General features: G+C 42.6%; 1 protein-coding gene across 5 annotated transcripts in view; it reads right to left on the bottom strand.

Annotated features, from left to right (window-relative positions):
* Positions 1 to 26,531, bottom strand: part of LOC138735925 (nipped-B-like protein) — a 1,086,099-nt gene that overhangs the window by 235,062 nt on the left and 824,506 nt on the right. For all 5 annotated transcript variants that reach the window (XM_069884602.1, XM_069884605.1, XM_069884611.1 and 2 more), the window contains 5 exons: positions 24,631 to 24,711; positions 11,656 to 11,756; positions 11,221 to 11,359; positions 2,484 to 2,566; positions 1,830 to 1,962 (listed from right to left, as the gene is read on the bottom strand). In XM_069884602.1, coding sequence (XP_069740703.1) covers positions 1,830 to 1,962; positions 2,484 to 2,566; positions 11,221 to 11,359; positions 11,656 to 11,756; positions 24,631 to 24,711 — 537 coding nt within the window. The remainder of the gene's footprint in view (positions 1 to 1,829; positions 1,963 to 2,483; positions 2,567 to 11,220; positions 11,360 to 11,655; positions 11,757 to 24,630; positions 24,712 to 26,531) is intronic.

Raw genomic sequence — 26,531 nt, 5'->3', positions numbered from 1 at the left:
GAATGGTTGGTAAATGGTCGGGCACTGAGGAGTGGGGTAGAACGGATGAATCTGGGAATACAGATGCGTCATTCCCTGAAAGTGGCGTCTCAGGTGGACGGGGTTGTAAAGAGAGCTTTTGGCATCTTGGCCTTCATAAATCAAAGAATTGAGTCCAGGAGTTCGGATGTTATGGTGAAGTTGTATAAGACATTGATGAGGTCAAATTTGAATGATTGTGTGCAGTTTTGGTCACCTAAGATATCAATAAGATAGAGAAGAGTGCAGAGAAGATTTACTAGGATGTTGCCCAGACTTCAGGAACTGAGTTACAGGGAAAGGTTAAACAGGTTAGGACTTTATTCCCAGGAGCATAGAATGAGGGGAGATTTGATCATGGTATTTAAAATTATGATGGGATAGACTTTTTCCACTGAGGGTAGGTGAGATACAAACCAGAGGACATGGGTTAAGGGTGAAGGGGGAAAAGTTTAGGGGGAACCTCTTCACACAGAGAGTGGTGGGGGTGTGGAACAAGCTGCCAGCTGAAGTGGTAAATGTGGGCTCAACTTTAAGAATTTTGACAGGTACATGGATGGGAGAGGAATGAAGGACTATGAGCTGGGTGCAGATCAGTGGGGCTAGGGAAAAAAAATGGTTCAACACAAACACTGGGGGGGGGCAAGGTGGCCTGTTTCTGTGATGTAATTGTTCTATGGTTCAAAGTAATGGAGGATGGGAGGATTACAAATGTTGTTCATCTGTTCAAGAAATGGACCAGAGATATCCAGGAAATTATAGACCAATGAGTCTTACTTCAGTGGTGGGCATGCTGTTGGAGAATATCCTGAGACAGGATTTACAAGCATTTAGAAAGGGATAATCTGATTAGGGAATAGTCAGCATGGCTTTGTCAGGGGAAAGTCGTGTCTCATGAGCCTGATTGAATTCTTTGAGGGTGTAATAAAGAACACAAAGGAAGGTAGAGCAGCAAATATAGTGTTTGTGGATTTCAGTAAGGCATCTGATAAACTTCCCCATGCAAGGTTCACACAGAAAGAAGAAGCATGGAATCCAAGGAGGCCTTGCTTTGTGGATACAGAATTGACTTGCCCACAGAAAATTTGTATTCTGCATGGAGGTTGGTTACCTGCGCACAAATCTGTTCTGGGAAACCTCCCGCACCTGGACCGCCCCCCCCCCCCCCCACCCCCACTCCACCCCACTGATTTTTATCAATGACCTGGATGAGAAAGTGGAAGGGTGCCAAAATGCATTGCTGGGGCTGGTGGAGGAGGTTAGCTGGAATGTTCTGTGTGCTGCGCGAACAGCTCCAGGCCTATATTTACCACCCTTTGTCTCCATGCTACCCAAGGGCAAATTCTTCTCCCTTTACAAACACTCCCCATTCTGCAGACTGGAGTAACCTCCCTTGCACCCTCCTTGTCTTTGTCCCTACTTTACCAATCTGTTGTGCCCACTGTCATCCTCCTTAGTTTAAAGCCCTATCCACAGCCCGATCAGTCAGGACCCTGACTGCAGAATGGTTCAGGTGGAGCCCATCCATCTGAACAGCTCCCTCTTTCCCCAATGCTGATGCCAATGGCTGACAAATTCAGACCCACTGCTCCCACACTCGTCTTTAAGCCTTTAACTTCCGAATCTTATTGGCCCTATTCCAATTTGCCAATGGGGTACTTACCTGATTTTATCCTCAGACCTCTCTGCCAAAGCCTGTGCACTTAATGCAATCACATTGACTGGTTCCTTCATTACAGATGGAAACCAGTTCCGTCCCTGTTAACCTTTGCACGAAGCCTCAAACTGGCATCTGTAAAACAGCTTCTTACCAGCAGTCTTCCCAAGAGACTCAACAGCAATTCTGCTGCTGGCCACTCTGGTTTGTTGACAGTGGAGAGTAGATCCTGAACAAAGTTTTCAAACAGCGGCCTGTAATCTTCTTCTCCTTGCTTACTTCCACACCTACAAGAAACAAAAAGAAAATGTATCTCCATCTCCTGAATACTTTTCTCTTCCTCACAGACCAGGCATCATACACAACAGGGTAGGTACTGTCCTCATGGAAAAGGATTAGGCTCAACAGAGAACTGGCCAGTTCTGGTTTCTCTGGACCATGGAGGCTTACTTGAGTGACACGTAACCTTGAGCTATGAGTTATTTCAAGATGCCAATTACTCTGTTTCCCGTCCTGGAAGCTTTGACGCTCTTTAGCAATCCTGTGGTGTGTATCAATCTGCTCAACTTAATACAAATATCAGATCCTGGGATAGGGTAGGGAAGCAGCCAGAAAGTCTGCGAAGTAGGGCTCCCATTTCTTTAAAGTTTTTGGTTCTGATGCCTTTCCTGAAGTTGCTGGGTTCTCAGAGATGCAATGATTAAATATGGAAACACTGCAAGGAGTGAGATTCAAAAGTCTCAAAAGTAGAGTACCTTGCAGAGCAAGGATTGACTTTCAGGCATGCAGGTAGTCCCGGAGCACTCACTTTTTAAGGAAGACGGAGAGGAAGTTCTGGGCTGTCCTCATTGCTGTTTCATAAGAGTTGGTAATTAGAACATCTTGATCAATCTAAAAGATAAGGAGAATCGAAGAAAGAGCTTCTCAATGTCAAAGAAAGCAAGTGAGAATACCACATTGTTATTTTAACAATTATTTCAGACCTAACCCTTCAACGTTTACGTTTTAGTTAGACAGGTCCATGGATAGAAGCCAAATGCAGGGTGATGGGCCGAGCTTCGTCGGCATGGATGTTGGACTGAAGGGAGTGCTTCCATGTTGTAGAACTCTAGCTTATTCACTATTAGTACAGTGATGAAGCTGAAGTTATTGTTACACGCATGAAGGTGCACTGAGAAAGTTTGCTTTGCTGCATTCCAGGAGACATCCCATACATAGTAAGGCAAATAACAGATAGAGAAAGGCCAAATGGTATGAAGCAAAGGCAGCATAACGTTACTATTTGGAGTTCATTCAGGAGTCTGATAATGGCAGGGAAGAGACTGTCCCTGAATGTTGAGGTGCATGATCTCGCCCTCACAAATCTTCTTCCTGATGGGAGGCAGGTATATAGGGTATTGCCAGGGTGGATGAGTCTTTTAGTAGGCTGACTGCTTTTCTAAGACAGCAGGAGTTATGGATGGATTCACTGGTGATGCTGGGGGGGGGGGGGGGAGGTGGTGGATTTGTGTGGTCTCAACCACATTCACAGCCTCTGCTGCTTCCCGTGGTCTTGGGCAGAGCAGCTCTTGTACCATATCATTGACAAGAAACTGAATGGTGCATCTACAGACGTTGAGGAATGCAGGTGACGTGCCAAACTTTATCAGGCTTCTGAGGAAGTTGAGGCGTTTGGTGCACAGGTCACTGGAGTTTCTCTTTGGAACTTAAAGCTGTTTAATATCTTCACCTCAGTGCTTTTGATGTGGACTAGGGAAATGAGCTCCGCCCACCTTCCAGGAAGCTATGACCAACTCCTCTGCCTTGCTGACATTGTCCTGGCAGCAAGCCACAAGTCCTGCCATCTTCCTTCAAAATCCCCCCTCATTATTATTAATGATCATGCCTATAATAGTAGTATCTTCCACGTATTTACAGGTGGAGTTTCGCCACACAATTATGTTTAGTAGGCAGCTAAGTACCCCCTGTCCAACCCCAGGACATTCATCCTTGGATATGGGGGCCCAAAACTCTTTCTGATACTCCAAATGTTGTCAGAGCAGCATCTTATTAAGCCTCAGCTTTACATCCTTGTTTTCATTCTCAGAAAGAATGTTAAAATTGCATTTACCTTCCTTACTATTGACTCAACCTTCAAGTTAACCTTTCGGGAATTCTGTTCTTGACTGAAATTCCTTTGGTCCTCCACTTACTGAATTCTTTCCACATTCAGAAACTGGTGTTCTAAAGTGCTTGACTGTACACTTCCCTGTACTATTTTCCATCGGCCACTTTGCCTATTTTCCCAACCTGACCGAGTCCATCTGCCAGATTTCCTACCCTCTGTCTATCTTTGTATCATCCACAAACTTGGCTACTAAGCCAGCAATTCCATCATCCAAATCATAAATGATCCATAAATCATTCAGTTCCTCTGCCATTTCTCGATTCCCCATTACCACTTCTCCAGCATCATTTTCCAGTGGTCCGATATACTTCTACACTTGATATATCTGAAATGACCTTTGATCTTCTTTTACCACAGGCTAATTTACCTTCAGATTTCATCAGGCACGCAGCCAGATTTTCATTTTGTTGTTTGGCTTGGAATTTTCAGTGTAATTTATAGATAATTGAGAAGAGTATTATTTTGAATTGAACTGAATAGAATATTTATTGATGTAGCGCATTTTAAACACAGCGGAATGCTGCTCCAAAGTGCTGTACACCAATACTCAAAGCACAAAATCAACAAACACAAAAGATGAGACTCTGGACAAGAGATTCATCTTGCAGAATAGTAATGGGTTGTAAAAAAACATGGGCAGTGACAAGCTGCCTAAACACACAGGTGCGGCTGGCTCTGCCCCGTGCCCTACAAGCCCAAACTATCTGGGTAGGTGTTGCAGCTCCCTAGACAACCATGACCAATTCAATGTTTATTTGAATCAGCTCTGATTATAATGAAGTATTCATGGAAAAGTTTTTGGGGACCAGCAACATTTGTTCCATTAGATTTAAGGTAATTATGGAGAGAGTCAGGGCAGGACCACAAGTCAAAATTTGGAATTGGGATAAGGCTGACTTAAAAGGTACAAGAATTAGTCCATATTTGAAGGAAGAGGAACTTTAGGAAAATGGGATTTTTAAAAAAAATGTATTGACAAGAGTCAAGATCATGCTCCTCTGGCAACATCCAATCAGATTCCTGATCTTCATGGTGATGCCATCAGCTGATAACATAACCATTATGATATATTGTGTTGGAGTCGAACTTGGCCATACAGTCAGACAAGAGGATTATGCAAAGAGCCATGTTGATAGTCAGCATGGAGGAGCTGGCGCTGCCAATCCACACTGAGTGGGGTTTGCTGATAAGGAAGTTATACCTGCTGTACCTGCACACTTAATTTCAGTGAGTGATGAACAAGGACACTGAGATCTTGTTGTACTTCCCCTTTTCCTAACTTGACACCATTTAGATAGTAATCTGCCTTCCTGTTCTTGGCACCACATTTATCCACATTAAACTGCATCTGCCATATATCTGCCCACTCACCCAACCTGTCCAAGTCACCCTGCATTCTCATAACATCCTCCTCACATTTCACACTGCCACCCAGCTTTGTGTCATCTACAAATTTGCTAATACCTTAGCCACTCTCCAATCCACAGGAACTGATCCTAAATCTGTAGAACATTGGAAAATGATTACCGATGCATCCATAAATTTCTAGAACCACCTCCTTAAGTACTTTGGGATGCAATCCATCAGGCCCTGTGGATTTATCAGCCTTCAGACCCATCAGTCTACCCAATACCATTTTCTTCCTGATGTGAATTTCTTTCCATTCCTTTGTTACCCTCAGTCCTCTGTCCATCTGGGCGATTGTGTCTTCCCTAGTGAAGACAGAGTCAAAGAACCTATATTCAACTCATGGACCATTCACTTGTTCCCCATAATAATTTTGCCTTTTTGTGTCTTCAAGACCCCAACTTTGATCTTAACTAATTTTTTCTTCTTCACATTCTAAAAGTTTTTACTCTCTTCCTTTATATTCTTGGCGAGCTAACCTTCGTACTTCATCTTTTCTTCCCGCATTGCCTTTCTAGTTATCTTCTGTTGCTATTTATTAGTTTCACGATCCTCTGGCCTCCCGCTTCATCTTTGCTATGTTATACTACTTCTCTTTTATTTTTATACTGTCCTCTCCTTCCCTTGTCAGCCATGGCCGCCCCTGACTCCCCTTAGACTCTTTCTTCCTATTTGGAATGAGCTGAATCTGCACCTTCTGTATTATGCTCAGAAATACCTGCCATTGTTGTTCCACTCTCATCCCTGCTAGGGTCTCGTTCCAGTCACCTTTGGCCAGCTCCTCTCTTATGGCTCCATAGTTTCCTTTGTTCAACTGTGATATTGGCACTTCCAATTTTCCCTTCCATAATAAAATCCTTCACTGCCCCTTGTCTCATTGTGTGTAATCCTATTTGGATCTATGAGAGAGAGAGCTCTCTTCTACAAGAAAGGATGAAAGGAACCTCACCTGGGCTGCTAAATAAAGTGATACACCATCATTTTTTAATGCCTCCCAATTTATTTTCCCATGTCAATTTCTCCATGGAGATCCTACACACAATGAGACAAGGGGCAGTGAAGGATTTTATTACAAACGGAATGATAAATTAATTAAAAAAAAGATAACCCACTTTAATACATATGACTAAAATATGTCATGAGATTAATGAATGTACTGGAAAAATAGGTGGGGATATCACCAAAAGTACCATTGTGCCAGAATGAATTATTGCCCATTAATTTGAGTAATAAAATTCCAAAAAAACTTGGTATGAGAATAGAATTAGGCATATTGAAGACTGTTGTGAGGAAGGGCTACTTATGTCCTTCGAACAATTAAAACAGAAATATGGCTTACTGAATGGAACCTTTCTCTGCTTTCTTTGAGAAAGATGGGGTCCCACAATGGTTCCCCTTCAAGTAACGAAGTGAAAGGGATGCTTCGGCTGGGAAATACACCTACATTTATAACTAAGATGTACTTTGTTCTCCAAGGCAAAAGTGCTCAGCTGGGCCTATAAAGGTTGAGAGAGAGGTGATAGTCGGACCTGGGTGATATAATACCAGGAGTGTTGGTCTGATTGGTGTTTGGATAGTATGAGATCAATAATTAATGCGAGATATGGATTGGTTCAATACATTATTTCACATCAATTGTCTGACGCCACAATAACTCTTAAACCAAAGTCTGAAATATGCTTCAGATGTGGCATTGAAATTGGAACCTTTTTACATTCTACCTGGTTGTGTGTAAAGGCACGACCATTTTGGTATGGTATCAATGAAATACTAAGAGTAACAGGAGGGTCTTTCCAATGTGACCCAGAGCTGACCTTCTGGGCAACCTTAATGATACGAGCGACAAACTGACTAAATTTCAAAGATGCTTTGTTAAAGTAGCTCTGGCTGTGGCCAAGAAGTGTACAGCAATCACCTGAAAATCTGACTCTCCCTTCTAATGGGGCTCGGAGCTACATAGTTGTATACTCAGGGAGAAAATTACTTACAATTTAAAGAATAAATATGACACATTCCTTAAGATATGGCAACAATACTTGGATTATGGATGTGAAATTCTATTTTTGATTTGTGTTGGGGTGGGGAGGGAGGGAGGAGCAAGTTTTGCAGCTATTTAATATATTTGAAGTGATTAAAAGTTTAAAGATTGAATTAATGCATTTATGGAAAATGAAAGAAATAGTAAAAAAAAAGTTAGATAGAGCTCTTAAAGATGGCTGAGTCAAGATGGGGAGAAGGCAGGAGCAGGGCCAGATCATTGGATATTACCAAAAGCATTAAAAAGTCTCACATGAAGGAGCTTAACACCCTAGAACAGGAGATAGCTTGAGAGGAAATGGATTATCAAAGAGCAGGTACAGAAGAAAAATATCTGGTGGAAAAAAAAAGCTCAAATATAATGCTCTACAAACATATAAAAGAGAAAGTTGATTTTAAGAACAAGACAGCAGTATTATGAGCAAGGAGAGAAGGGCCACAAGAAGTCTTGTCCTGGCAGGAGAGGGTGGAAGAGGCCTTAAGAACAATTAATGCGATTCGAACAGGGAAAAACAAGATCTCATATAAACCAAAAGAAATAAATGAAACATTTGGAAGGTTTTACCAGGAATTGTATAAATCCGAAATAAGGGGTGATTGTGCCAAAATAGACAATTTCTTGTTTTCATTGGACCGACCAAATTTGGATCAGGAAGAGTGAGAGGGGCTGAATGCCCCTTTCTCTAAAGAGGAGATTGCAGAGACCCTGAGCGCTTTGCAAACTAGCAAATCACTGGGAGAGGATGGTTTCCCTGCCGAATTTTATAAAGAGTTCAGAATTTGCTAATGCCCCTTCTTATGAAGATGGTAGATCAGACGGCTGAGATGTGTACCATCCTGGAGTCTTTCTCAACAACAATCATCCTGGTGATACCCAAAAAATGGCAGGGGTCCATTGAATCCCGCCTCGTATAGACCCATCTCGTTATTAAATACAGATTATAAAATCAATGCAAAAGCATTGGTTGAGAGGTTGGCAAAATATTTGCTAAAATTAGCAAATTGAGATCAAGCCAGATTTGTAGAAAGGAGGCAATCAGCAAACAATATAGCTGGACTGCTTAATATAGTCCATCGGGTACAGTCGGGGGTGGATGTGGAGAAGGCTTTCGGCAGACTGGAGTGGGACTTTTTGTTCAAGATACTGGACAAATGTGGATTGGGTAAAACATCTATTAACTGGGTGAAGACATATTACCATAAACTCCAAGCAAAAATTATTACAAATGGGCAGATGTCTCCAGTGCTTCCATTGAGTAGGTCCAACAGGCAAGGCTGCCCAATGTCTCCAGCGTTGTTTATACTGGCAAATGAGCCATTCAGCAGGATCCAGACATAAAGGGCTTCAGGTGGAACACAAAATCAACTTTCTCGCTGATGATATTTGACAGACTCTGAGGGCTCGTGTGCCAGGCTGAAGACCAAACTGGGGGATTATGGGAAAGTTTTGGGTTATAAGGTCAATCTGGACAAAAGTAAAATGATGCCTTTGACGAACAGGGATTATAGACAATATCGACAGGGAAGTCAAATTTAAATGGCCACGAGAAGGCATTAAGTATCTGGGGATAAAAACAGATAAAGATTGAAGAAACTTATACAAAATTAAGTATCTCCCTTCACTCCGGAAGACTGAGGAGGATGTTGATAGATGGAGAACTTTGCCCATAACATTGCTGGGCAGAGTGAACTGTGTCAGAATGAAGGTGATGCCAAGACTCCAGTATCTTTTTCAATTGTTACCCATTTCACTGCCCTGAGGTTTCTTTAAGGCGCTTGGCGAGTGTGTCAGAAGGTTCCTCTAGAATGGTAAGGTGGCTAGAATCTTCATGGACAAGTTGGCACGAGACGACAATTTGGGAGGGTTAAAACTACCGGATTTCAGGAAATATTGTTGGGCTACCTAGGCAAGGTTTATCGCCTCACTCTTTGAGGGGGGCCAACCCTGCCCCCCCCCCTCCCACACTTCCTAGGTGTGATAGTACAGATTCTATCACCAATGTGTATATTTACAGATTGTAGTGTAGGATGACTGTGATTGGCTGAGAGCATAGCCACACCTACTGGCAGGTCTGAAAGGATTGCTCCTAGCCAGACCAGGTCATTCTGGACTGGTCGACCTACATGTGATATACTCCAGTCTTTTAGTTAATAAAAGTCTTGGTTTGGATCAACAAGTCTTTGGTTCTTTCAACACGCTCTACGCTGGGCACAAATTGGATGACACACGGTAGGTGAAAGGATAGCAGGAGAATTTATATATAAATGGGAGATAAAATTAATTTCAAACAAAACAGATGACCCCAGACCAAAGCATATTCTTCAGATATGGCAAAAAATAAATCAATGTATTGGATGGAAGCTGGGGATATCTCCAAAAATGCCTTTGACCCAGAATAAGTTCATACATCTGGGTATGACCCTGATGCCAGAAATGGAACAGATGTATCAAGGACTGTTACAAAGAAAGGCAGCTCGTGTCATTTGAACAGCTGAGAAATGAATATGGTTTGTCTAATAGAACATCCTTCTGCAATCTGCAAATGGGATATTTTTTAAAGGGAAAATTAGGACCATCTATGATCCTACCTAAATGTAGTAACATGGAGACTCTAATTCGACAGGGGAACGTGTGTACATTTATTTCTCGAATGTATGACATATTCCAAAGTGAGGGCCTGAAGCCGGGCTTACATAGGTCAAGGGAGACGGGAGTCGGACTTGGGCACAATGAAGAGTGGTGGTAAGGCCTGTGTCTGGACAGCGTGACTGGGGTCATTAACGCCAGATACAGGTTGGTGCAATACAGCTCCTTGCACCAGGTGTACCTCACATCACAAAAAAGACACAAATCAAAGCCAAAAATGTTGGAAATGTGCTTTAGTTGTGGTGTGGAGGTTGGAACCTTTGTTTACTCCACCTGGCTGTGTACGAAGGTGAGATCCTTCTGGCAAGACCTGGGGGACACTGAAAAAAATTACAAAGGTGGATTTTGCAAAAGGTCCGAGTTGTACCTTTTGAGAGATATTGGGGACGTGAGTTTTAGACTGTCCAAATATCAAATTCAGTTCATAAAGGTTGCCTTGTCAGTAGCCAGGAAGTGTATAGGGGTTACGTGGATGTCCAAATCCCAATACCACAGGATGGAAGATGGAAATTCCCCTGGGGAAAATCACAAAATCTAAGGGGGAAACATGACCCTTTCAAGTGTGGCAGCCCAATCTGAAATACATGGGCACATTCCCCCTTCCCTTTGAAATAAGGACATTATAAAAATCTGTCCCAGCAGGGAAAGGAGTGGTGTTAAGGAAGTGGGACATGGTGCAGGTGATGGGCATTTTTTAAGTTTGTTTCTTTTTTCACTGTGTTATTTAGTTAGCGAGCTCATCATTTCTTAGGTTTCATTGGGAGCTGTGAACCCCACTAGTATTCGTAATTGAATAACTATGATTGTATGTTTGGGGGTAAGGAAAGGGCAGGGGGGATAAATACGGACTCTGTACGTTTTATGAATGTTGGAAAAGATGGCATTGGTCGTTTGAATTGCTTTATGAGTTTATAAAAGCCAAAATAAAATATTCAAAACAAAGTTAGACGCTGTGTAGGAGGGATCTTCTTCGTGTGGAGAGATCTTTGGCAGTACATCTTTGTTGGTGGCCAGGTATTCTTTGGTGGTCATGGCATGAGGTAATCTTTTCAGTGGAAGGGGATTGGATAAGAGGAAAAAGGACATCTCAAGGTATGAGGAGATCAGTTCAGAGGGGCAAGAACAGGCACTCATATCTCCATCTTACCGTGGAGATGAAAATAACCCATCAGCTCCTCACTGGCACCAGCTGCATATTTCTAATGCATGTTAAATGTTACCAGCTTTCAAAAGGTGATCGGAGTGGAGAATTTACTGCTGCCGGGTAGACATTTGTAGACTTCCTACCTTCTTTTCTCCTTCCTCATCAACAGCATTGGGGTCCTTCTCAGCTGGGAGGTGGACAACACATTGGATCAACTGCAAGACTAAGGCTGTTACCATCTGAATAAAGAGTGGTTCTCCATCCATATCGCTGCTGTTTAACCTGTTTTGTGAAATGCAAACAATCAGTGACAAAGAATATCAAAATCACGAAGAGTAAAGCAACAACATGCGAGTTTAAATTCTAGATATCTGCTTTAGACACAGGAGACAATTCAATGCCGCGTTGAAATTTACAAAGCTCCAGCAAGAAATGAGTTTAGATGTTCTGCATCAAACCACAGCATAAAGTTGCTTTAATTAAAGATTAAAATAATACTGTACCAACTCGAGGTATGTGACGGCTGTGGAGCATTGCGAATCTAATATTACATGGTTAGAAGAAGAATGAATTGTTACCTGAAATTTCGTAAACTCCTCTTACTTGTTGGGAGTTTTGCAAGCGAGGCAAACATCTCTTCCAGTATCAACTGTCTGTGTTTCTCATACCGAGAGAACACCTGTCAAAACAGTTTCAGCTGAGTGGTGATATTTCAAAAATCAGAACTATGATTTTCTTCAAACTATACTATGACGTACAGTTTACCGTATAGGACACATCCAAAACTTGAAAACTTCACCTTAACATCGGGGTTGTCCTATACAAAGATTCTATAATTCTTCCCTTGACAACAAATGCCGCAACCATCTTCCCGCCGGCTCTGACTCAATCTCGCTCATGCCCCGTTAGTTATTTGGAAAGTGTCAATGCTCCTCCGCCGGTTCATCTGCCCGGTCCAACTGCTGTCAGCTCCGTACAAGCTTCAAACAGCCTGTTACAGGAGCCAACAGTAGTTTATTTTAAAATATCCCAATAAAATTTAAACCTTTAAATGGTGTAGATAAAATATTGTGATTTGGTTTTAACAGCATTGACTAGTCAGAGGGAAGTACTAGATTTGAGGAGGGCCAACTTATACAAAGGATATCGCTCAAAACCACCACATTGGATGGAGATTCCAGTATTGTCCTATACACGAGGAGTCATCCTAAAAGACGGCATTTACAGTATTGTAATTTACAGTCATATTATCAAACTTCTTCAGCATGATGCTGAACCAAGCCATGAAAGACCTCAACAATGAAGACGCTGCTTACATCCGGTACCGCACGGATGGCAGTCTCTTCAATCTGAGGCGCCTGCAAGCTCACACCAAGACACAAGAAAAACTTGTCCGTGAACTACTCTCTGCAGACGATGCCGCTTTAGTTGCCCATTCGGAGCCAGCTCTTCAGCGCTTGACGTCCTGTTTTGCGGAAACTGGCAAAATGTTTGGCCTGGAAGTCAGCCTGAAGAAAACTGAGGTCCTCCATCAGCCAGCTCCCCACCATGACTACCAGCCCCCTCACATCTCCATCGGGCACATAAAACTCAAAACGGTCAACCAGTTTACCTATCTCGGCCGCACCATTTCATCAGATGCAAGGATCGACAACGAGATAGACAACAGACTCGCCAAGGCAAATAGCGCCTTTGGAAGACTACACAAAAGAGTCTGGAAAAACAACCAACTGAAAAAACTCACAAAGATAAGCATAAACAGAGCCGTGGTCATACCCACACTCCTGTTCGGCTCCGAATCATGGGTCATCTACCGGCATCACCTACGGCTCCTAGAACGCTTCCACCAGCGTTGTCTCCGCTCCATCATCAACATTCATTGGAGCGCTTTCATCCCTAACGTCGAAGTACTCGAGATGGCAGAGGTCGACAGCATCGAGTCCACGCTGCTGAAGATCCAGCTGCGCTGGGTGGATCACGTCTCCAGAATGGAGGACCATCGCCTTCCCAAGATCATGTTATATGGCGAGCTCTCCACTGGCCACCGTGACAGAGGTGCACCAAAGAAAAGGTACAAGGACTGCCTAAAGAAATCTCTTGGTGCCTGCCACATTGACCACCGCCAGTGGGCTGATATCGCCTCAAACCGTGCATCCTGGCGCCTCACAGTTCAGCGGGCAGCAACCTCCTTTGAAGAAGACCGCAGAGCCCACCTCACTGACAAAAGACAAAGGAGGAAAAACCCAACACCAAACCCCAACCAACCAATTTTCCCCTGCAACCGTGTCTGCCTGTCCCGCATCGGACTTGTCAGCCACAAACGAACCTGCAGCTGACGTGGACATTTACCCCCTCCATAAATCTTCGTCCGCGAAGCCAAGCCAAAGATATACAAAAGAGCACTAGACTCTGCCACCAATTCTGTTAGATTTGTGACAGAGAGTTTTGGCATCACTGACTATATCAGGCAGATGCTAAATTGCCTGTGAGCAGCTCTCCAAATTTAGGAATGTCCTAAATATTCTCAGTGAGGACTTCCATGAGTTAAATGCAAATCTCTTGGTTGCCACCACTGCGTCCAATTTGATGCCTTGCACTACACATTTGCTGGTGATCTGGTTTGAATGTCCTTTTGATGAAACTGAGTCGTTTACTCAGCCAGTTGAAAAGCCAGCAAAGAGTCAAACACAAATGGGTGAATATTCATGGTTACAGTCTGGGATTCCACAGGCAACAATTAAAATTCTGGACTTGGACAGAGCAGGCATTACAATGTTGTGTTTGTCACAGAGACTTGATCGATGCAGGTACCAGGGTTTAGATGTTTCAAAAGGGATAGCAAGGCAGTAAAAGAATGAGGTGGGGAGGATGTTGTGGAAGGATTGTCTACTAAGTCAGTGTGGGTGGAAGTCAGAAACAGGAAGAGAGCGATCACTCCATTAGGAGAAGTCAACAGATCTTTTGGAATGGTGCAGAAATAACAGGGTTGTTGTGATGGGAAAATTCAAGTTCCCCAATATTGATTGGCACCTCCTTACTACAAGAGAGCTAGATGGGGCAGAATTTGTCAGGTGTATGTGGATCAGCCGACTAGGGGAGACGCCATATTGGGTCGAGTATTGGGTAATTCACCTGGTCAGGTGACAGACCTCTCAGTGGGGGAGCATTTTGGTGACAGTGACCACAACATCCTGAGCTTTACTACAGCTATGGACAAGGATAGAAGACAAAATAGTCACATGTTTAATGGGGAAATAAATTGAGAACAGATGTTCTTTGGGCAAAGTATAGAAGTTATTTGGAGGATGTTTAGGGACCACTTGCATGGGTTTCAGCATAGAGTTGTCCCACTGAGATAAGGAAAAGATGGTAGGATAAGGGAACCGTGGTTGACAAAAGAGATGAGACACCGAGTTAAGAGGAAGAAGGAAGCAGGCATAAGGTTTAGGAGGCAAGAGTCAGGAAGAGTTCATGAGAAATAAATAGGAAGAAACTAAAGAAAGGACTAAGAATGTGAAACCATGGCAAATAGGATTAAGGAAAACCTATGGCATCCTAAGCATCCAGAAGAATGACAAAAGTGCACGTCCATTAAATGGCTTTATTGTATCCTCCATTACCACTTTTAATAATTTCTGGAAAAATAGTTGCAGCATGACCTCCCTGCTGTTGAATCCAATTCCTCTTGCGATGAAGGCCAACATTCCAATTGCCTTATTAATAACCTGTTGTACCTGCAACCCAACTTTATGCGATTCATGCACAAGCCCTCCCAAGTCCTTCTGCATGACAGCAGCCTGCAGTCTTTCATCATTTAAATAATAATCTGCTCTTCCATTTTCCCTACCAAATTGGATGACCTTGCATTTACTAACATTATACTTCTAACAACTAGATCCTTCTGCAGCCTCTCCACATCCTCTGTACAAATTGCTTTTCCACTCAATTTAGTATCATCTGCAAACTTGGCTACACTACACTCTGTCCCCTCTCCCAAATCGTCAATGTAAAATGGTGAACAGCTGCAGGCCCAGCATCGACCACTACGACACCCCACTTACTACTCACTGTCTGTCAATCAGAAAAACACCCATTTATCCCGACTCTCTGCCTTTGTCCACGCCAATATACTTCACCCAAATCCATTCATCTGTATCTTATTGATAAGTCTCTTGTGCGGCACCTCACAAAACGCCTTCTGCAATCCAAAATTACAACATCAACCTGTTCCCCTCTTATCTACTGCATCCATTATATCCTCAAAGAACTCCAGCAAGTTTGTCAAACAAGACCTACCCTTTCTGAATCCATGTGCATCTGCCTGATGGAACCCATTTGTTCTCAATTTCTCGCTATTTCATCCTTTTTTTTTTTAATTTTTAATTTTTCACACTATCAACCATATTGATCAAGATACATACATTTTCCTTCTTAAATATATAGTCTTTTTCTCCCCCCCTCCCTCCTCCCCTCCCTCCCTCCCTCCCTCACCTCCCCTCCCATTTATTTAAAGTTCAGAATATAAGATACATTAAACCCGTCAAACAATGATGTCACTCAATAAAAATAAACAAGAAATTCCACTGAATCAGTTCTTTTCATTCTCTTCTTCTGTCATTTTAGATGCTAGATGTCCATGGTAGGTTTCCTCTATTGTGTTTCATGTATGGCTCCCATATTTGTTCAAATATTGTAATGTTATTTCTTAAATTATATGTTATTTTTTCTAATGGAATACATTTATTCATTTCTATATAACATTGTTGTATTCTCAAGTTATCTTCTAATTTCCAGGTTGACATAATACATTTTTTTGCCACAGCTAGGGCTATCATAAAAAATCTTTCTTGTGCTCCATCCTAATCGAGTCCAAATTCTTTGTTTTTCATGTTACTTAGGAGGAAGATCTCTGGGTTTTTTGGTATATTGCTTTTTGTGATTTTATTTAATATCTGGTTTAGATCTTCCCAAAATGTTTTCACTTTCTCACATGTCCAAATTGCATGAATTGTTGTTCCTGTTTCCTTTTTACAGCGAAAACATCTGTCAGATACTGTTGGGTCCCATTTATTTAACTTTTGAGGTGTAATGTATAGCCTGTGTATCCAGTTATATTGTATCATACGTAACCTCGTATTTATTGTATTTCTCATAGTTCCGGAGCATAACTTCTCCCATGTTTCATTCTTTATCTTTATGTTTAGATCTTGTTCCCATTTTTGTTTAGTTTTACCATTTGTTTCCTGCGCTATTTCATCCTTAATGACAGCTTCAAGCAATTTTCCGACTACTGACGTTACGCGAATTGGCCGATAGTTACCCGTCTTCTGCCTACAACCCTTTTTAAAAAGTGGTGTGACATTTGCTGTCTTCCAATCTGCCGGGACCTGCCCAGTATCTAGAGAATTCTGGTAAATGACTATGAGCACATTGACTATAACTCCCACCATTTCCCTCTGTTCCCTTGGATGGATCCCATCAGGACCAGGGGATTTGTCCGCATTCAGTCCCATTAGTTTGCTCATCACTACCTCTTTTGTACCAATTATTTTATCGAGGTTCTCACCTCCCTTCTCATCCCTATCACCACTCTTTGGCATGTTGGACATGTCTTCCACCATGAAGACTGACAGAAAATATTTCCTCATTGTTCAATATCAATCCCCCTCTCTCATCTTCTAAGGGACCTATGTTGATTCTAGTCACCCTCTTTCTTTATAAAATTTATATTTTGAGTTAATTTACCCTCATGATCCTTCTTCCCTTTCCTTATTTCCCATTTAATTGTCCTTCGTTGCCTTTTAAAGTTTTCCCAATCCTTCAGTTTCCCACGACTCTTGGATACTTTCTACACATGAGCTTTCAATTTTATACTTTCCTTCATTTCCTTAGTTAACCAAGGCTGACTCTTCCCTCTCTGAATGTCCTTATTTTTAACGGGAATATATTTTTGTTGAACATTGTGAAAAATCTCTTTGAAAGTCTTCCACTGTTCCTCAACTGTTCTGCCAACCAGCCTGTGCTCCCAGTCCACGCTTACCAATTCCTTCCTCATCCTGTTATAGTCTCCCAGTCCAAGCACAGTACTCTAGTTTTAGATCTAACTATTTCACCCTCCATCTGGATGAGAAATTCAATCGTACTATGATCGGTTTTTCCAAGAAGGTCCCTAACTACTAGTCCATTAATTTTACCTATCTCGTTGCACGATACTAGATCTAAAATAGCATTCTCTCTTGTTGGCTCCTTAACAGGCTGCTCAAGAAGGCTATAACAGACACATTCTATGAAGTCATCCTCCAGATTCCCTCGACCAACTTGATTTTCCCAATCTACGTGGAAGTTAAAGTCCCTCATGACAACTACCGTTCCGTTCTACATGCCTCAGCTCTCTCTCAGTTAATGGCCTGTGCTACTGTGCTATTGTTATTTGGTGGGCAATAGAGAACTCCCACCACTGATATTTTCCCTTTACTATTCTTAATCCCTACCCAGATGCTTTCAACATTCTGCTCCTTAGATCTTCTATCATCTCTCCCTATTGCCCTGATCTCATCCTTAATTAAGAGCACCACCCACCAACTTTACCTTCCTGTCTATCATTTTGTACTACCTGATACGCTTGAATATTTACTTCCCAATCATGCCCACCTTGCTACCATGTTTCTGTGAGGCCATTCAATCATATGTCTGGGGACTGATTGCACCTCAAGTTGACTAACCTTGTTTCTAATACTACAGGTATTCAGAGAAAGTGCCTTTATGCTCAATGTCGTTTTAGAATCTCGTGACCTTGGCTTAAAATAATCTGCAGGCATTTTACAGCAAATTTAGGGGGAACATGGTGGGGGGCAGGGGGGGTGGAGTTTTTCACACAGAGTGGTGGAAGTGTGGAATGAGCTACCAGCTGAGTGGTGAATGCGGGCTCAATTAAAAAATTTTAGAAGAATTTGGACAGGTACATGAATGGGAGTGGTATGGTGGGTTATGAACTGCTTGCAGGTCAATGGAACTAGGCAGAAAAATGGTGCGGCACAAAGGGGGCCTGTTTCTGTGCTGTTATGTTCTATGGTTCTTATAGGGTAACAAGGCAGCAAATAGGTCCCCTTAAGGATTAGTTTGGTCATTTAGATGTGGAGACATGGGGGATGGGCAAAGTCTTAATTGAATACTGCTTGTATTTATTGTGGAGAAGGTCGTGGAAGCTACAGTGTTGAGGGAAAAGAACTGATATCCTGACAGCACTAGTAGCCAGGATTAAAGCCTGATATCTGGAACTGTGCTGCAGCACCACACATGGTTCTTAGCTGATTTCATCCACAGATATATTCAGTCTGTTCTGTTTTATGCACTTTGTATATAAAGTGATTAGGGGTGCGGGATGTTTAAAGGAGATGCTGGGGAGGGCTTAAACTCGCTCAGCGGGGGGACGGGGGGTGGTCAGATGATGGAGAAAGTAATGGAAAGAGAGATGCATGGTGATGCTGTAAGAAAGGATGGGTTGAAATGTATTTTCTTTAATGAGAGAAGTGTAAAAGACTTGCAAATTTCTACAGGTGTACCATGGAGAGCATTCTGACTGGTTACATCACTGTCTGGTATGTGGGAGCCAATGCACAGGACAAGAAAAATCTGCAGGACAGGAATAATGCTACAGAGGGTTTTAAACTTGGTCAGTGCCATCATCGAAAACATCTACCGGGAACACTACCGTTGGAGAGCAGCAGCAATTATCAAGGATCCACACCAGCCAGCACACACTGTTAACACTGCTACCATCAAAAAAAAGGTATCGGTGCCACAATACTCACACCACCAGGTTCAAGAACATCATCAGACTCCTCAACAACAAACTCAATCAGGGACTTGTTGAAGGACTTGTACTTTATTGATTTTTTTTCACTGTGTTGCACAATTTGTTTGTTTACCTTTCTTTATTTGTGCAAGTTGGGTCAGGTGTTTTGTTGCACTGTCAATAAGTGATCATTCTGCTTCTCCCACAGGAAAAAGAATCTCAGGGTTGTATGTGATGCCATGTATGTACTCTGACAATAAATGTGAACCTGAAATGTTTGTAGCAGTTTGGAATCAATGACCACATTCCCTGATCTTTCACATAGCAATGGACAATGACATGGGAAAAGGTTTATTTGGGGAAGAGTTTATTACAATGGGTTAGATAGGAACTGGCAAAAGTAAATCGGGAACAAATGTTCTTCAGGAAATGGACAGAAGCAACATGGATGTTTAGGGACCACTTCCACAAGGTTCTGGGTAGGTTCGTCCTACTGAAAAAGGAAAAAACATGATCAGGTAAAGGAACCGTGGCCAGCGGTGGGGGGGAGGAAGAAGAAAACATAAAGAGTGTTTCAGGAGTAAAAGTCAGGAAAGGCTCATAAGAATTCTATGGTAGCTAGGAACAAACTTAAAAAGGACTGAGGAGAGCCAGAAGAAGGCATGAGAAGGCCATGGCAAGTACGATAAAGGAATACTCCAAGGCATTCTACCCATACGTGAAGAACAGAAGGATAATGAGTAAGGTTTGGGGCACTTTGAGGTAAAGGGGGGAAAGTGCCTGGAGACAGAGAAGGAAGGGGAAGGCCCAAATGAAAATTTTGCTTCAGTGCTCAAGATGAAGAGGGACCTTGTTGATTGTACAGGCTACTGTACTGGAGCATGTTGGTATACAGAAAGAACTTGCTGGACTTTCTTAAAACAGTTGGGTAGACAAGCCTCCAGAATCAGAGACTTCCACCCCAGAAGTGAGGGAAAAGATTACTGAAGTGTACTTTGTTTTGGTATGATCAAGTTAAAGCTTTTTTGTCTAATAAAATAGGTCTAAGTTTGATGTTAACTAGCCAGAGTGAATTGCAATTATTGATTCATATTAGTAATGTAAGTAAATTTATCTCTGTAATATATAAATTACTTCAAAAGAAAGCCCCCAAAATTAGGGTGCATAATTCAAAATTAAGATGGGAAGTGGATTTAAATAGACAAATAGATGAGAAAGTCTGGATGGAATTATGTGACAAATGTGAAATAATATGACAAAAATTATTAATGTGAAGTAGTTAAGTGATGAACTAAACTCACTCGTTGCTGTAGTTAAGACCTTTTACTCAACAACGATGCGCATTTTTTAAAGCACCCGAGCTCTCGACGGCCTCCGTGATGCTCAGCCCAGAAATGGCATCGTCCCTGACAATTGGCAGCAAGTCCAGTACTTCAGGGCCTTCTGTTCTCGCCGACTCAGACCTCCATGAGCCGGTTCGTTGCTTAGCGTGGTTCAGCACACTACAGGACCCACCCACCCCCACCCTCCCAAAAACAGTGTTAGGAGATGATGATCCCACTGTATGTATCCCATCCGCCTGTTTAGGTGGGTGACCTCTCCGTGGTGGGCATACAACCATCACCGGTTGTTGCGTCCACGTGTCCTGGCTCACTCGTGATTCTCTTTTGTCTGTCTTCCATGTTCAATACATACGTTGTGCCATCGTATTGAATCACTCTGAACAGACCCTCGTATCGGTGCTGAAGTGGGGCGCAATGCATTCCTAGGTCTTTTGAGATATACGAAGTGGTTGAAGCGTGCCTTGAGTAGGAACAGGTGCTGATTTGCTCGCGCAGGGAGAGCCACAGGTGAATCCATCTGTCCTCTTGCAGCTAACACAAACTCTCCTGGAACAGTGAGCGGTGCACCATACACCAGCAGAAGACGTGGCCAGATCCTCTTTTGGTGCCGTACGAATGCCCAGCATCACCCAATCCAACTCATCCATCCAATCAGGGCCTTTGAGGCACGCCACGAGGGCCGACTTCAAATGACAGTGGAATCTCTCCACGAGGTTGTTGGATTGTGGATGATACAGCATAGTGTGATACAGCTGCATGCCGAGTAACCAAGCTAGTGCTGTCTGCAACGTTGATGTGAATTGTGCCCTCCTGTCTGAGGTCGTGTCCACCGGCAACCCAAAATGAGCCACCCAGTTCATGATAAACACTCTGGCACACGATGTGGTGGAGGTGTCTGAGAGAGGGACAGCTTCTGGCCAAGTCGTATACCTATTCACCATTGTCGGAAGGTAGATGGCCCCACGTGATGGTGGCAGTGGTCCCACAATGTCTATGTGGTCAAAATATTTGTGTACTAAGGGAAAAGAGTGGTTTTACATCCCGATGTATTTTTAAGGTCTGACATTGTACACAAGTTCTGGCTCAGTCCCCACCCCGTTTCCTTACGCCGTGTCACACATATCTTGCTGCTACTAGCTGCGTTGTGACTCGAATGGAAGGACGTGCCAGGCCATGAATTGCATCAAATACTCGGCGTCTCTAAGCAACAGGAATAATTGGTTAAGGTTGCCCTGTGGACAAGTCACATAGGATTGGAGCCACTGAAGGTCTAAATCTCAAGTCCTCCAGCTTAAGACCAGATACTGCAGCACGGTTGGCCGTTATGCCCTCGCCGTCCTGCTGTGAGAGCTGCATAGTCAATACCCGGAGACCATGAGTGTACTGAATGGACTGATGTGTGTGACAGCGCATCCACTATGTGATTCTTTTTTCCTGCAATATGCTGAATGGATGTGGTATGTTCTGTTGCCTTGCCGACCTTACCAAAGTCAAATGTCAGGGGCTTTGAATACAACAAAATCTCTTCCTTCAGAAAGTACCTGGGCCAGGTAAAGGGTCAAGAGCTCCCTGTCAAACGCACTGTACTTTAGCTCAGGAGGACTTAAGTGCTCGCGGAAAAGGCCAACGACTTTGAATGCCCTCAATCAGTTGTTCCAGCAGGGCTCTGACAGCCGTGCTAGATGCATCAACTGTGAGAGTCGTGGGCACATTGTGTCGAGGGTGCACCAACATTGGCCAGCGCTTCCATGGCTTTGTCGAAGGCAGCTGCTGTTTCCTTGTCCCATTTCAGGTCTTTGGGTTGCCTGGAAAAAAAAAAATCGGAAAAGGGGCCGCACTATTCAGGCCGTTGATGGCAAAAACTGATGGCAAAAATCTACCATGCCAACAAACTCTTGCAGTCCTTTCACCGTGTTCAGCCTGGAGAAATTTCTTATGGCCTCCACCTTGGCAGGGAGCGGCAGTGCTCTGTACCAATCTATACAATGACCCAAGGAAATTGATGGAGGACAGGCCAAACTGGCATTTAGCTGGATCGATGGGCCAGTCATTTATTCATCGGCATTGTTTTCTTTTGAATATTTTATTTTTGGTTTTTCCTTTAAAAAATTATACATACTAACATTTTAAATACACAATCTATTACATTTTTTCTCACTAACACAACAAACAAAATCAAAACAGTCCCTCCTTCCCTCCCCCCAATACATACAGACCCATTCACCATCAGACCTTACATATATTTTAAGTATATGAGTACAGTTGGGGAAACTATGCTTTTGTATGTATAATAGTTACTTTTATACCCTTTAGTTCCTTTTTATTACAGTATCTGGGCTGCTAGGTGGTCTAGAGTTGGCTGCCAGACCTTTATGTAAGTGTTATAATAATTGTTATTTAAGTTTTATGTGATTTTTTTCCATAGATATACAGCTGTTCATTTCCATATTCCATCGTGCTATGGATATCCAAGTGATCGCTATACATTTTTCCCTATTTTTACAATGAGATTTGGTATTTGGTCAATTTGTCACTTATTTCCATGAAATTACCTAATAGATATAACTCTGGGTCACCCGTGAAGGCCACTCCCGTTATACTGGTTAACTTTTCTATTTCTTGCCAAAATGGCCGCACCTTCATGCACGACCTCATGGCATGTAGAAAGGTTCCTGTCTCAGTCCCACATCTGAAACACATCTCTGAAATTTCAGTTTTTGATCTGTGTAACTTTTGTGAAGTAAGATATAATTGGTGTAAAAAAATTATACTGAACCAGTCCACATCATGCATTTATAATTGACGTTTATAATTGCTGTCCTCACACCAATCTGACCAGCTTCTTTCTGAAATCACCACCCCCAAGTAGCTATTGGCACAGTTGGCTTGAGTGCCATGCTCTTGACAAGAGTGGCTGGCAATCAGTATATTGTCGAGGTAAATAAATACAAAATGGAGGCTGCTGCCCACAGGGTCCATAAGCCACAGGAAAGTCCATGCATCCTTTCTCAACCCGAAAAGCATATGCGGAAATTCAAAAAGGCCAAATGGCGTGATGAGCACCGTTTTTGGGACTTTGACAGGGTAGTCCGGAATTTGATAATATCCCCTCATGAGGTCTATTTTGGAGAATATCTTGACACCATCCAGGTTCACAGTGAAATCCTGGATGTGCGGGACAGGATACTGGTCAGTTGTGACGTCGTTTAACCGGCGATAATCTCCACGTGGTCTCCATCCTCCAGTAGCTTTCGGCACCATGTGCAAGGGAGATGCCCATGGACTGTCCGAACAACGGACTGCGCCCATCTCCTCCATTTTACAGAAGTTCTCTTTCATTATTCATAGCTTGTCGGAAGGTAGTCTGTGTGCCCTGGCCTGCAGCGGTGCTCCTCTCGTGGGGACATGATGCTGGACCCCGAGCTTTGGCATAACAGCTGATTTCTGCAAGGTGACTATGGCTGGACATTCTGCCAAGATCTTGGCATTCTAGTTTGAGGAGAACATAACTAAGTCCAAATGGGGCGCCGACAGAGTGGCTTGGCATAAGGCGAGCGGTTCGAATGTTCTGGAGTTGACCAACCGCTTTCCCTTCAGGTCCACTAATATAGAGTTAGCTCGTAGGAAATCTGTGCCCAGCAGAGGTGGTGATACATCAGCCAACGTGAATGTCCATAAAAATTCAAGTGTAATACTCCGCACCCCATATGCTCTAATATTGCTGTTGTTAGCAGCTATAAGAGATAGTCCAGAGTCTTACATCAGTGGTGGGCAAACTATTGGAGAGGAATCTAAGGGACAGGATTTACAAGCACTTAGAGAAACAGTCTTCTCAGGAACAGTCAGCATGGCAGTTCATGCATTACAAGTATAAATGAGTTTTTCGAGGAGGTAACAAATGTGGTATATAGATTTTAATTAGGTGTTTGACAAGGTAACCCATGGTGATATGTGCAGGCAAGTACTTTTTCTTAAAAACAGATTGACAGGTGCCTTGAGGTAGCGGTGGAAGTAGATATGATCTGCATAAAATAGAGGGATTGTGTATGATATGCCACACCAAAGTTCCAGTTTAATTTGGAGGTCATATTCATCACAAACATGCCCCTGTATTAAATTGAAACTCTTTCATTAGTGGACAATAAATCTGAAATCATTTGGGCCTATTCCTGTTCTATTTTCAACAAGTCATGCACAATCCTGACTTCCAATTTACTGCAATTCTTCCATTTTCAAAAATATTGAAACAAACCACGCAACAAAATGGCCGCAGTGTCATCACTACAAAGATAGTAAAAGTTTAAGCCACAGCTCACTGCTGGTTCTCAAAGAAAATCAGCGATGGAAATAAATGCTCATTAGCATTGGCCACATCCCAAAAATGAACAGAAAATCTTTCCAGTAACTGTACTTACAGCTGTCACCAGCTTGATACCGCACAACTGCAACTCACTGACATTTTCCACAAAAAATGGTGTAATCCCCATAGACGAAACCTAAATATGAAAAGAATAAAGTTCATATATTATGGGCCCAAAGAACTCAAAAAGCAGCAGCCACAGAAATTCACCAAGACAACGGCTACTTAAACAAAACTGGTTTTATTTTCTTAACACAAAATAATAAGATCAATACTTAATACAATTAACTTAACTTAATAGTACCCTTCTAATTCTAAGCGTATGTGGATGTAATGTGTATGTGTTCAGGAAAGTTCTTTTTCACTCTCCAATCATTCACTTTTCACTTCTCCAAGTTCACCAGGATCAGGCAACCTTCCGTACTGTGCCCAGAATTAAACATATTGTATTCACAGGGCTCTGGTCCTTTAACTTAAGTTGTTACCACTCAGGAAGGTCTTTGTTAGTTTCAGAGAGATATTTGTTATTCGTTGGACGCACAAACTGATTTCCTTCAATCAGCAACTGAAGTGTTTTATCAAAGAAACTTGCCCCTCTTGGGTTTTTCCAAAAGATAACCTCTTCTTCCAAGTTACCACAAGGTGTTCTTCTTTTTCCCCTATTCCGTGAGAAACATAATAACCAGTCACAGCCTCTGCAACTGACTACAGAGATTTAGAACAGGCTGAACTCGGACCTCAAAATCCATCTTGCAATGGGGTCTTGCAGCAGGTCTGCCAACTTGCAGCCTTCACCACATACTGCTGCAGAATACTCTCAGTCTCTCTCTCCCCCAAAAAATGGAATTTCTCTCTCTGTTTGCAAAACCACATGGCCCCTCGTAGGACCACAAACTCCAACCAGAAATTTAAAACTCTGGCACCAGTCTAGCAGCAAAAGAGTTCTCAGTTCTTGAGCCTGGACATTGTTCAAACATGCTGGTCCATTAACACTTACTTGTGAAACTCTCACACACGACCCATTGTCTCTTCAAGCCAAATGCAGACACAAAGTCTATCCTTGCATGGCAAATGAGATGTTTGTTTGTGAAATGTCACCTAATAACTAAGCCTCACAATCTTACCCTTTTAAGATATATTTTATCATCATTTTATTCACTTATTCCATAACAATACATATATGAAGGCATGCATAATAATCAGGAAGGAGCCAACAAATAGTAATGGTACCCCAAAATAATTGGCATTGTTTTTCTGCACAAATTCTGAGCAGCCTCTTCCATTAATTCTCAATAATGCTGGAGAGGAATAAAATAACAACAGTGTCATTAGAGAATTGCGATTTAGACAACTGATGGTGTAAGGGTAAAGACAGAGTTGACAGAGCTAGGGCTCTACTTTGAAGTGATGAAGGATGAGAGGTGAATTAATGGAGGGAACAATGTTTGAATTTAGACATACAGCACAGTAACAGGCTATTTTGGCCCATGAGAATTACACCCGATTAACTTATAATCCCTGGTACATTTTGGTGGAAACCAGAGGACTTGGGAGGAAACCGACGACATTGGGAGAACGTGCAAACTCCTTATAGACAGCACAGGATTTGAACCCAGGCCCTGATTGCTGGTGCTGTGTTGTCCAAAGGAGCTTAGATAGGATGGAGAACCAGCAATTTTTACCTGAGGTGTCAACAGCAAATATCAGAGAACACCTGTTTAAGGTGAATGGAGGATAGTTTGGGTTAGGGTTTTAACTAATACGCTGAGCAAGTATTTTACTCAGAGTCATGAGACCTGGAATGGAGGTGCAGGGATATTGGTGGAAGCTGGTACAATAGGGACATTCAAAAGAATCTTTGATAGACACCCAAGTATCAAGAAAGGGTGGTGTATCTGTGGAATTTGTTTCCACAGATAGTAGTGGCCGGGTAATTGGGTGTAGTCAAGGCAGCAA

The sequence above is a fragment of the Narcine bancroftii genome, chromosome 1 (assembly GCF_036971445.1).
Source record: "Narcine bancroftii isolate sNarBan1 chromosome 1, sNarBan1.hap1, whole genome shotgun sequence".
Classification (NCBI taxonomy): domain Eukaryota; kingdom Metazoa; phylum Chordata; class Chondrichthyes; order Torpediniformes; family Narcinidae; genus Narcine; species Narcine bancroftii.
This window is presented reverse-complemented; position numbering and strand designations above follow the sequence as displayed.